Source organism: Peromyscus leucopus, chromosome 19, assembly GCF_004664715.2.
Source record: "Peromyscus leucopus breed LL Stock chromosome 19, UCI_PerLeu_2.1, whole genome shotgun sequence".
NCBI classification, from domain to species: domain Eukaryota; kingdom Metazoa; phylum Chordata; class Mammalia; order Rodentia; family Cricetidae; genus Peromyscus; species Peromyscus leucopus.
In genome coordinates, this window is record NC_051079.1 from 15,398,247 (window position 1) to 15,410,955 (window position 12,709).

Below are 12,709 nucleotides of genomic sequence, written 5' to 3' on the forward strand. Positions count from 1 at the left end.
TTGATGCCATCAGTTGCATGGTTTTTTCTCAGAAGTAAAGGATGAGTACCCTGAACTGTGACAATAGTTCAGAAGCTTAGCAGTGCTCAAGTGCTGGGGACCAGCCTCAGCAGTTTCGGGGGTCTGAAGGATGGGATACCTGGAAGGCCCAATAACGACTCAGAGACAATGTTCGTGCAAGCTGACAGGTCACTTCCGGCTTCTGCAGTTGCTAAGTTTCTTTTGCTTCCCTGGCTTCTCTTAGCTTCTCTTACTTTAGCTTCTGCTTTTGCCCTGGTGACCTCAGTCTTTTATTATCATAAGAAAAGGGGGAACAGAAAAAAAAGAAGAAATCACCCAATACAAAATGTTCTCATGATTCCAAAGGTTATTCTTAGAAAATCTCTGATATATTCTTCATCATCTTTTACTAAACACAGGAACTATCCCAGACTTAACACCAAAGCAAGCATAATCTATTTTTATTATTAATGATTATACAATCTTTTGAGCACTTGACCCAAAGGCTAGCAACATGCAATTTCGCAAAAAAGGTTAAAATAAGAACAGTAGTCAATGTACCAGACAGTCATTTCCTTCTCACACAGTCTGCTCCGACCTCAAGACCCCTGCAGCCACCTAAGTTCCTCCTCAGCCCTCTGCAAACACCAAGCCCCAGGACTGGTGGGCCACAATGACCTAAGACAAGAATCTGTCCCTGCAAGTCAGCAACTTCTGTCCTTCTATATCCCAACAATTCCAAGGAAGACCTAATCTAATTTATAGAGCGTCTGTGAAAGGGAGCTCACCTTTCTTGGCAGCTCTTTTCAGTCTAGGAACCCAATAAAGCTTGTAGCAATCACTCCATCAGTTGTCACATTATCTCCACACTCCTTCAGGAGGAATAAAAAGTATCTGAATTAAAGTAGCCATCTCCATTTCTTGGTGGAGGCCACCATTTTCCTCCTATTCTAGGTTCCCACACTTTTGGTTGTCATCCCATCTATATGTTACTCTATCCATAGTCTTTGGCCAATACCCCTTAGGGTCTCAAGTTTTACACAATGCCCTTGGAATATCCTCAGAAACTGAATTATTCATCATGGCCAATTTAAGTCCAATGTGTTGATACACATCATACCATGTGCTATAGTTGACCACACATTTGGTACAGTTTATCCAAGCCTAAAAAGCTTCTTCTCCAGGCTGCAGGTTCTTTTCCATGAACTACATAACTGCCTTAACCCCAGCCTGAGTGATCATCTCGGTATAATTTCCTGTGAAATTTACTTCACTCCTTTCCTGTATCACAGAAATCACCATTGATCTAGGAATACAGAACATGAAGATCAGATAGAAGAAAAAGACTAGCATTACAAGAAGTATTTACATGGAGGAGGACATGACATGTGCATACCATAAAGCATGACCTTGGGACACGTAGGCATTTCTGCCTTGGCCCTCTAGAGGCATGCTAAGCAGAAAATCCGGAGAGGTTGATGGTCCACAATCTCGGGTCCCCTTTTCTCCAGTCTCTGCTGGCAGCATGTCAGCCATCTTATATGCCATCCCTGGCACTCAAGTTCTTTGGGGGTAATTTTATGTAAATTCAGAACTGACACTGAAATTTTTCCTGAAGGATAAAAGTCTCCTTTGATAACTATTATAGAACATTGAAGTTTTGAGATTATTTTTTGCTACAGGTCTGATAATATTTCTTAATAAATTCAACCAAAAACTCTAAGGCAAAGCAGTATGTATGTACATGTAAACTGGCCTGTGGTGATCTTTTCCAATGACAACAAAACTTGTATGAATCACATATTATTGAAGGAGACAAACAATAAAAAATATGTGTGTATGCATATAAGGATAATTATAGCATAACTTATCTAAGTTATATTTTATTGAGTAATTGAAGGAAAATAAAATGTCATAAAACAAAATGTCTATGAAATGATAGTTGTTTTGGAAGACCAGCTTTGAGGAGGTGATATTTAATAAAACCATTCATGGATGGAGAGAGTGAGAAAGATCTGGAAGAACTTTCTAAGTAGAGGATATAACACATGCAGAATCAGGTAGGGACCAAGAATAATAGGGTTTTTAAAGATTTATTTCTACTGTTTTTAATTATGCATGTGTGTGTATGCATGTGGATATGTGCATATAAGTGCAGGTGCCTGCAGAGCCCAGGAGCTTTGGATTCCCCTGGAGCTGCAGTGACAGGTGGTCATGAGCTGCTTCACATGGGTGTTGGAACTGAACTCATGTCCTCTGGAAGAGCACTATACTCTTAACAGCTGAACCATCTCTCTGGCACAGGTAGGATAGCAGATTTTTTTAACGTGTGCTAGACTGATAGAAAGGAGTAGGATGATAGAAAAATGCCAAGTTCTATTTTGGATATTTTGAAATTCCTATTGCACATCTGAGTAAAAGTATCAGGTATCAGTTGACTGTGTGACTCTGGGACTTCAAGGCCAGTGTTGATAGCTGTGTTTAGTAGTCATTGATATATAGATCCTCGCAAAGGTCAGGAGAGTGGGTAAAATCACCTGAGAGATGGGAGCTAAGGACTGAATCCTAGCAGGAGAAGAGCAGGGTTGGTGATATAAATGAAAGTTAGGGAGGCCTAAAGAAATCATAGGACATTAGAAGGGGAAGGAAATCTGTCATCGTAAGTATCTCATCTGTAACAGCCTATGGAGAGGTTCCTCTTGTTTGGGGCAGCAAATGGAGAGATGCTTTTCATCAGGAGCATCCTATGGAATAGTGTTGCTCATCATGGGCACCCAATGAAGAGGAGCTTCTCATTGGGGCAGCATGGGGGAGGGACCTCTCATTCAGAGAAAGCTAAGGAGGGATACTTCTCACAGAAGCAGCCTATGGAGAGGCTTTTCTCATCCAGGACAACCTGTGGAGTGAGCCCAGAAATAATTTGTCTTTAGGCTATTCCAGCATGCCCTGTCAGACTGGCTCTAAATTTGGCAGTATGGAGCCAAATCAAATCAGCACAGACTGTGTCCTCTCGAGTTTTGTACCTGCATCTTACTAGTTCAGGAGCAAACAAATGGAGACTAGGATCTAGTTCTAGCCCTGGGTCTAGCTCTAAAGGAATAGAGTTGGTGCCACGCCATCACAGGCAAGGATGGGACTGGCAGAGCAGACTAAGTAAGCTTTCTGCTCATCACTCTACCACAATGAAGCTCTTGAAGTCAGCTATGTACCTAGGAAATTTGGGAGTAGTGGCTCTGTGAGGTTCAGAAGCAATGGAATTCATGTCTGTGCCTAAAACACACAGAGACCACATGTTTCAAGGGATGGTGTTTTATGAATCTGGGTAAGTGATGTGTCCTATTGTTATTCAGATACCAAACAATAATAGACCAAGCTAACTTTGTAATCTCTATCATGTTATTTCAGTACACTGAACTGAACCACCGCCCACACAATGTGAGCTGATGAAGACACTGTTCTTTTCTGATACTTAATGTGACATCATATAGGAATTTGTTTGTACTTTGCTTTATGACATATATAGTTCTTAGTTAAAGTGGGTAGTTCTCAAGGTTTGCTCTTCAATCTTTGGCATTTGCTGTCTTTTGACTTGCCAAGTTATTTGGACTTTTATAATAGCAAAAGTATGATTGAAATTAGCTATGAGGAGCAATCTGTTCCCTGCTCACCGCAAACTTTGATTCATCTCCCATGATGTAATCCATGATTTCATGTTTCTTTCAGAGAAACATAATTTCTATAACAGCAGATCCATAAAGATGGTACATTAGATTAGATTAATTTGTTGGAGAAAAAGATAGCTAATTACTAGTTATAGCCAGTTACAGCAAACTAATATATAGTTAGACAACAATCTTTCTTTTGCTGTCTTTGCTTGATTATTCATTTTTAATGTGATCTCACTATGTAGGCCTGGCTGGCATGGAAGTCATTATAGACCTGGCCTCAAACTCACTTGCCTCTGCCCCCCAGTGGTAGGGTTAAAGGCACACGTCACCACTGTTGTATTTGTTGGTCTTTGTAGAAAAACTGAGGACACTACTCTTGGCAATCAAGGGGGCCCTGGTTCAAACCACTTGACTCATCTTTCTGGACCTCAGTATCCTCACCCATAAAAAAAGAAAATTAGTCCAAATATGTCAAAGACCCATTGCTCAGTAAGCATTCTGAGTGCTCCTCTTGGAGGTCTAATCCATCCCATACAAGAAGTACTGTATCACTTCCAAGCCGTAAGGAACATATGTTGATTTCCTCAACTTCTCCAGCAGAGAAGCTCACACCCTGCAGGTGATTGGAGCCCCTGTCTGCCTCAGCCTACTCTGGCATAGGTGATATCATCACTATTATCAAGACTACTCTTCCTGTTCCACAGACTCTCCCTAAGTTAGAAAGGACTGCTGGGGTCAGCAGAGGAATAAAGCTTGCAGACAGTAGCAGGGGCCTTGTGCTCAGGGCACCCTGGGGCATTTCCCCCCAAAGTTTCCCCATGGTGAGATTTGTGACCCTGGGCACCTCTGCAGGGCTTTTGGTTCCTCGTATTCTAATGGTCTGATCCTGTTTTGTCTGGACTGTCTTACAGGTATGAGACATCTCTGTTGGATTTGGTTCAGTCTCTGAGCCCAAATTCTGCTCCCAAATCTCAGCCCCATCCCTCCAGAGCAGCAGGAACATGGAACACTTTCCAACCTAGCCCTCAGAAATCTACCTGGAAGAAAGTGGGGACACGCAGGAGCCCTGAAGACCTGGAGGAGAATCAGATTCTGGAAGACATATTTTTCATATGACTCTGAAGCACATGCTACATCATTTCATAGGAAATGTTTGAGTTTCTTTACGTACTGATGTAGGATGTTAAATTACTTGATTGCAAAGCAGCCGAGTCTCTCTTTTCACAGGGACCTATCTTACTGGCATCCTCTTAAGTATTGAATACAGAAATCATTCTAACAAATCAGGGTGTTTTTTGTCAGACCAATCAGAAAACAGGCTAAAGGAGGTGGGCTTAGGCATAGGATCTTTTCTGTGCCAAACAGATTAGAAATATAGACTACTTTCTGCATGTCAGACACCATGGATATCTAGTGTCATTTTAAGGATGGTTTCAACTTACTGTTGTAAAAAGTTGGCTTTCCTTACATAAGGAACGTGTTTACTTCAGAAGGGTTCTTCCTTCTTCACCCTTTCTCTCCTCACTAACTCTAAGTGTGGCTGTTCATTCTGAAATTGGAGTTAGTGACCTTGATATCACCACTACTTGGGACCAAATACATGTGAGTCATAGTGATCATCAACATGGTCATTGCCACTCCTTACACCAAAAAGCTCAAGGGGTTAGAGGGAAGTTCCCAGCCAGACTGTGGCATTAAACCACACATGAGAAGGCAGCCTGGGAAAATCTACCAGTGTCCAGACAACCACCCCTCCAGTGTCCCGTGATGGCTGTTTCTTGTTGACTCCAATTCCAGGTATTCCTGTGAACGTCCTCCACTGTTGTGTCAAGGGAAGACGGCACTAGAGCAAGAGTGTATCCAGTGACTGCAGCTCGCAGGTTTCTTCCACCCCTGCCCCTCCATAAGGATGAGTGCTCCTAGTTTAACTGCCCCTGGGTGCAGAGTCTAGCAAAGCTTGCTGAGCATCCTTATTGGCCTAGATCTAAATCTTTTCTCTCCAGGCTGAGCTCAGTTCTATTGATTCTACCCAGTCGCCCTTCCCTTCGAGACTCTCAATTCCATACTCTTCATCTGAGGCAAGTACAAGGGCAAGACTAGTTACTTGTTGTCATTCCCTTTGGAAGTTGAACGTTCATTACAGATTCCAGTTTCCTTTTCAAATTCACCCTGAGAGGAACTAGAACAAACTTGTTCTATTGCAAAACACCTTTAGGATATGTCTTTGGAGTGGCAGAAATGAGTTAGATTTCCAGGACCATCTTCTCTCTGTCCTGTGTGTCACAGGCAGCTTAACTACACCCAGTTCCTTAGACTTTATATAACCATAGTCGCTTGTCCTGAGCATCAGTGTTCTTGCTACTCCAATCTCCAGAAGGATAAGAAATGGAATCCGATCTCTTTAAGAAGCTTATTTACCCTGAGAAGAGTTATAAACAGCCTAAAAATTCAAGGCTGTTTTTGGGTGCCGTGCCAGTGAATGGAATTTAATTGCTCCTGTGCCTTACCAACATGGGAAGTTTATAAGAGGAAAAAAAAATGAGTTTTCAGGGAGCATCAATGAACACAATTTTTATTCTTCACATTCCCTGCCAGTTGCCTTCTCTGTTCTGAAGGCATTTTTGGTGGGGGTGGGGTGTGGGGTGTTGGTATGAGGGTGGTAGGAAGGGAATATGTATATAACCTAGTGGCTTTGTTATTAACTAAATAATATATGTTAACATTGTAATCTGCATTAAATTTACTTAGAGATCTATGTGTTGTTGCAGAATATTTGGGTTTGAGCTAATTGTAGCCTATCCCACAGAAGGAGGGGCCATGTGACCTCTCCTGATAATGCTTCCTTCAGTGACTGGTTGGGACTTGCTTGGCCAGCCTGTAGATGTTTCCTCAAAGCAAGACTGCACACACACTGTGGATGCCACAGCTAAGGTATTGCCCTCCTTGCAAACTGCCACCCTGTGAGAGAAAACTAATCAAGTGTTTGTCCACTGGACTCCCTAAGTGAGGCCCAAGGGCCATTTTAAAAGTCAAGATTAATCAAGGAGTACCTTTTGTAGCCATCCCCCTTCCAAGAGGCACACTTGTGTCGCTCCAAACCTGGCCCACAGTGGGGACTTACCTGGAGCATTTCAGGTGTCTTGAAGAAGGCCTGACTCCCTCCCATGGCATCACTTTTCACTGGTCCTGCTTCAGCACCAGGTTTACCTTAGAGATTTGCTGACAGAAGTTGCCACAGTGAGCTAAAGGTATATTGGTTTTAGTGCTGACAACTGTTTGTGCTAAGGTGGTTGTTGTTTTCCTCATGTGGTTTTAATAATGACATGTCCTCTTGCACATCATCAGATCAGTGGAGTGGAGTTTTAGAGCAAGACCAGAACCCCAAATTATCAAAGCACTATTCTCTCCTTGTTACTTGTTGGGACAATAGGAGTGCATGGCCATTTGAAAAAAACAGAAATAGTGTGTCACATCCCAGTTGCTGTTCCCAGTGAAGCACCACCTTTTTCCCATCACCATGACATAGGCCCTCAATAGGTTCTGTAGTTGCTAGAATGGACGGTTCAGTCTGAGCACACTTCTGAGTCCATTCCCTGAGCATCCCCACAGCACCTGAGCAAGAAAGGTATGTCCCATCACTTAGAGATAGGAGTTGTGGTCCTGCTTGGTGGGTTGTAGGTCTTTGAAGAATCCAAGCAAGGGTTTGCATAGATGCATAGTTCCAAGATCACACCCTTGTGTTCCCCCAAAACAGCCAAAGACCCTGACTTGCTCCCTTCCTTCAGACCAGCCTGTTACTTACACCTGAACAAGAACACCCCCTCTTCTGAGCAGCTGCCTCTCAGAGGCTCAGATAGAGAGAGCAAAATCATCAATCAGCCCTCTCTTACATGGGAAATGAAATAAGTAAGCAGTTTGCTCATATTGTCAAAGATACCTTTGAGTATGGGGAGAAAGCTGAGCATGTGTAAAACAGTCCTTATCCTGAGAGGACAGATAAGCAGACAGCTAGAAAACCAGTTCCATAGATCAGCGACCCATTGTGTGGCTTCTTGACATTTCTGCTCCACTTGGAAGGGGGGCCTTCTCACCTCCTGGGCTTGAGCTTTGTAGATATTGTCCCTCCCTGTCATCCTTACCACAAACACACTAAGAGCTGGACAAGCTCCTCCTAATCCATCAATGCTGCTGCAACAAAACACTGAAGCTTGGTCATTTACAAAGACCAGGTATTTGTTTCTTATGTTTCTGGAGGCTAGGTCTAGGATGCAGGTACTGACAAGGTTGAGCTGTCTGGCTATACTGCATCATTCAGAGGACAGGTGTCTTTATCCTTATAATGCTCAATACCTAACTAGCAGATTACCCTAATGTTGAGGCAAGCCTCCTTTTATAAGGGCCTTATGACCATTAAAGAAGTAGCCCAGGTTGTCTATTATCCTAACCGCCCACTTTTTAACATTGTCACATTAGCAACACCTGAATTTTGAAGTAGACATATGCAAGCCAAATGTGTAATCCAGAAATTACCCATAGCCTCTCCTGTCTGCACTACTGTAAGTCCTTTATATTCCAGTCTAAACACCCTGTAGCCAGGATGGACCTAAGATCCTGTTTAATCCACCATTTTTGTTTTACAGAAGAAAGTGTTGTTTGCTTCTAAGTAATTTGTCTGAGATCTCACAGTGACAGATCTGGCTACCAGGTTCACATCCCCTCTACAGCATAGTATCTGCTGTCATCTGCTTTTCCGAGAAAAGCATTTTTAAGAATTTCAGCTATAATTGAGCATTCCACTTCCATCTCTCAGGAGTGAGCCAGGCATTTCCTCCTAGGGGACTTTGTCAGTTGGTAGTCCTCAAAGACTGTTGCTACTGGATAGACTTCTCACCGGCAGAAGTGGAGACAATGGGGAGGCTATGTAAAACTATCTAAAATGATATCCCTAAGGGAAAAAAAACAAACATGCATTTCCAGATATGGACGGCTTCTCTAAATAATAGAAGCTATCATATCTCTAGTAAAGGACAGTGGCCAAAATGAAGTGAGGAGTTCTAGTGGGAGGAAACCAGTTGTTGGTACGTGGAGACCAGTAGGAATGATCTGTCACTTACATTGCCAAGGGTGCACAGCTACTTTGTTCTGAGTTGCCAAATCCTAACACTGCTCCTCAGATCTTCATCAATGTCCTTGGGCACTTGAGTGACACCCACTTTACACATTAGGTACGATTGCTCTCTCTAGGAAAGTGGTTAACATCATGAGCTATGAAACCAGGAAGACTGTGATACAGATCTGTCATGAAGAACCAGGTGTGGTGCATACACCTGTAATCCCAGCATTCAGTTGTGATTCAGATGGTGGCCCAAATAAGGGCATGCTAAATATCAGACGATGGAATTTTAATCTTCACTCAATGAAAAGCCTGAGATACTTTGAGATTACTTGCTAAATATTCCTCTAGCATTAGTGGTGGTCTCTTTTAGAAGAGACATGATCTAGAAAGATAAATAACATCTATCCAGTGTCTACTAAGTGAGGCTCGTAGATAGTATTCTCATTTTTAACCAACACAGCAACTGTTGGAGGTTGTATCTCAGCCAGTAATTCATGTTGCTACTAGGTGGACTGGGACTGAAGCTATCCATTCTCTGTCCATGTTCTGTGTCCAGTCCAGAATTCTTCTTGTCAGCCAAAGCAGGTGAGACATGAAGCAGAGACACCTATATTCACAGGCTACAGAGAGACTAGAACTTTGTCACCACCACCCTGTCTGTCCCACTAGTCACCTTATAGTTGTATGCTTACAGGTCTGGAGAGAAGGGTATTTGACGTACTACTATTAAGCTTCCTAATAATTCCTCCTAAGTCTGGATCTTGTGGTAACTCACCCCTAGGACAATTAGGGGCAGTAGACCAGATAACTGACTCATGTGCTAGGAACTAAATTGGAAAGACTTCAATTCCTGAAGAAGAATGTATATCAAAGGAAATTGGAATGCCACTGACTGATGAATAACAAGGCCTTTGAGAGAGAGATAAGAAGTAGAGAAAGGTCAGAAATTGCTGTGGCCAGCTCCCTCATAGAAGGATGTCAAGGAGAGTTAGCAAGGTGCTAGGCCCCATTAGTGTCAAGGACAGAGTGAAGGAAAGGACTTCAGAGGCAAAGGTGTATTCATTAGTCCTCATACATTGCTGATGGAAATGTAAATTAATGTGCATTCACCTCAGAAAATAGCCTGGCAGTTTGAAAATGTCAAACAGTTCAATAATGACCCAGCAATTCCATACCTAGATGTTTCCAAGAGAAATGAAAAGATATGGAAACAACTCAAATGTCCATCAACCAATGAACAAGTAAACAAATTATAGTATATCCATATGCCAGAATATTACCTGGTAATCAAAGGAAATGAATACACACTACCACATAGATTAACCTTGAAAACATGAACTGAATGAATGCCTGAAATCATAAAAGACCACATATGGTATGATACCATCACATTGATAGCCATATAGGCAGATTTGTAGAGACAATTGATCAGTGGTCACCCAGGAGTGAGAGATGAGAAGTGACTGATAGTCTTAGAATTTCTCTTTGGAATACTGAAGATGTTTTAAAATTGAGGTAGTTGACTCCCTGTTAATATACTAACAATGGCTAAACTGTGTACTTGAAGTCATTAAAAAAAAAAAGAAGAAGAAAAGAAAGGGGGAAAATGTCTGCCTTACTTTCTGAGTAAGCAGGGTTGCCAGAAAGTAGGGGGTGAACATTTGATCTGGATCACTTCACCCTGAGCATGGGTGAAGGCCATCTTAGGAATCTGCCCATAAAACAAAGAAGAGACAAGAACAGAGTAGAAAGGAAAAGAAAGTCAGGGGAGGTCTGCATGGGAGATCTATACATTTTCACAAGCTGTGGAGCAAGCTTACACTTGATGCAAGTCTTCTGATTCTCAATAAAGGTCTTCAAACCCAGAAGGTAATCCATGAACCATTTTCATAATTCCAGAAGAAGCAAAGGAGAACCCCCACATTTTAGGAGATGAAAGCTTCACAGTAATTTCTTCTTCATTCAGAACTGGAAATCACTGTGTCAAGTTGTGGTAACCTTGGTTAGTTGTGTGGAGAGGGAGAAGACTCTCTCATTGGTATAGCTATATATCCAACACACTTGCATCTGTGCTTAATTTGAAAATGCACATTTGAGGGGTCATATGGAAACCTACAGTAGAAGGTTCTTTACACACATACACACACACACACACACACACACACACACACACACACATGTGCGTGCGTGTGAAAGAAATTCAAATGGAATCACCAAATAATGGGGGAGAGAAAGCCCTAACTTGATATCTCTCACCACCAAATGAAAACTCCAGTGCCAGAAATGGGTTACATTTAATTGAGTTGTTAGCCAATTGGGCCCCATGGAAGCCCCCAAACAACCCAGGCTATTGCCAAGGGTATTGGTTGCTCCCCTCAAACTGATGGTGAGCCCATATTGCTGAAGACAACACCTGCATAACTCACTGAAGACAGAGAAGTTGAGATACCTAGATCCTTCATCCCTACTGACTAGTGTCCATAGTATTGTAACTACGTACGATACTAAAGGAGAAAGGTAACTATCAACCCAACTACAAGCCCTGCTAACTACAATGGTGACCTGCCTGCAGGACATGCTGGTGCAGCAGTGGTACAAAAGTTGTGGGAGTCACCAACCACTCTCTGATCGAATTTAAGGCCTTCTCTATGAGATGGAATCCATGCCTGACACTGCTCTGGTGGCCAAAAACCTGAGATCATGGATCTAGGGAGAAACCAAATACTAATGGACTGCTAAAAGAATATAGCAAGAAAATGACTCCTAATGACATTCTGCTGTGCTCCGAGATCAACATCTTGCTCAGCCGTCATCAGAGAAGCTTCCTCCTGTAGAAAATGGGAACTAATAGAGATCACAAGTGGAAAATGTACAGAGAGTGAATGACCTTGGAACAGTCAGTCCTAATCAGGATGTCTTCATCAAATCCCTCATGTTTAGGGTATGAAGAAAAGGCAGAAATAGCCAGAGGGGATGGAGTACACCAAAGAAACAAAGCCCTCTAAATTAACAGGATCCATGCACATAGGAACCCAGAGACAATGAAGCAGCATGCACAGAACCTGTACAGGTCTTAACCAGATGGGATCCTCGAGCTGAAGGAAGTATACACAAGCCCCCATCTCTAACCCAGAAGCTATCTCCAATTGACAACCACTGCCGGAGAAAAATTAGTTTTCTCCAATGGAGTTTCATTGGGTATATACAAACCACGCCCATGGGCATTTACTACACCCAGCAGTAAATGGCCAACTCAATGGTATTTTTGGAGGATTTTTGTCTCATAATGTTTTCTCTAGGCTTTCTTTTTTAACATTATAGGTCTTTTGCTTATATATTATGGTTTCCTATTTTGTTTCTGGGTTTTCTGTGTGTGTGTGTGTGTGTGTGTGTGTGTGTGTGTGTGTGTGTGTGTGATTTCTTTTTGCTTTTCAGCTCCTTTTTTCTATTTTGTTGTTCTATTCTGGTTTGTTTGGGGTGTTGTGTTTTGTCTTTGTTGTGGTTGCCTGTTTGTTTTCAAATCAGAGAAAGAGTGGATTTGGGTTGAAGGGGAAATGGGAAGGATCTGGGAGGACTTGGAGGAAAGGAAACTGTGACTAGAATATATTATATGAAAAAAATCTATTTTGAATAAAATTTACAATTGTAGAACACGAGCAAACTAATTCCAAAAATGGAGTATATAGGGGTACCAACAAAGGACACAGAAAGCATTGTGGGTAGGAAGAACTTGAAAGAGCAAAAATTATGTCACTGTGGAACGGTTTGGAATAGCAGTTGCCCAGGACAGCATCTATAAACCCACGATGTAATGAAAGGAATATACAAAGCATCGGCCCTGTGAAGTGGAGTCCAGGAAAGCCTGGGCTGCTCACAAAGCATTTGCTGTATGCCAGACAGTTTGCTATACTCTGTATCTCGTCAA

The 12,709-nt window shown here is 42.2% G+C and overlaps 1 protein-coding gene across 5 annotated transcripts in view; it reads left to right on the forward strand.

The window, feature by feature from the left end:
* Positions 1-6,438, forward strand: part of Kiaa1328 (KIAA1328 ortholog) — a 284,149-nt gene extending 277,711 nt beyond the window's left edge. For all 5 annotated transcript variants that reach the window (XM_028867149.2, XM_028867152.2, XM_037197016.1 and 2 more), the window contains one exon: positions 4,580-6,438. In XM_028867149.2, coding sequence (XP_028722982.2) covers positions 4,580-4,784 — 205 coding nt within the window. In that variant the 3' untranslated portion in view covers positions 4,785-6,438. The remainder of the gene's footprint in view (positions 1-4,579) is intronic.
* Positions 6,439-12,709: the final 6,271 nt, after the last annotated feature.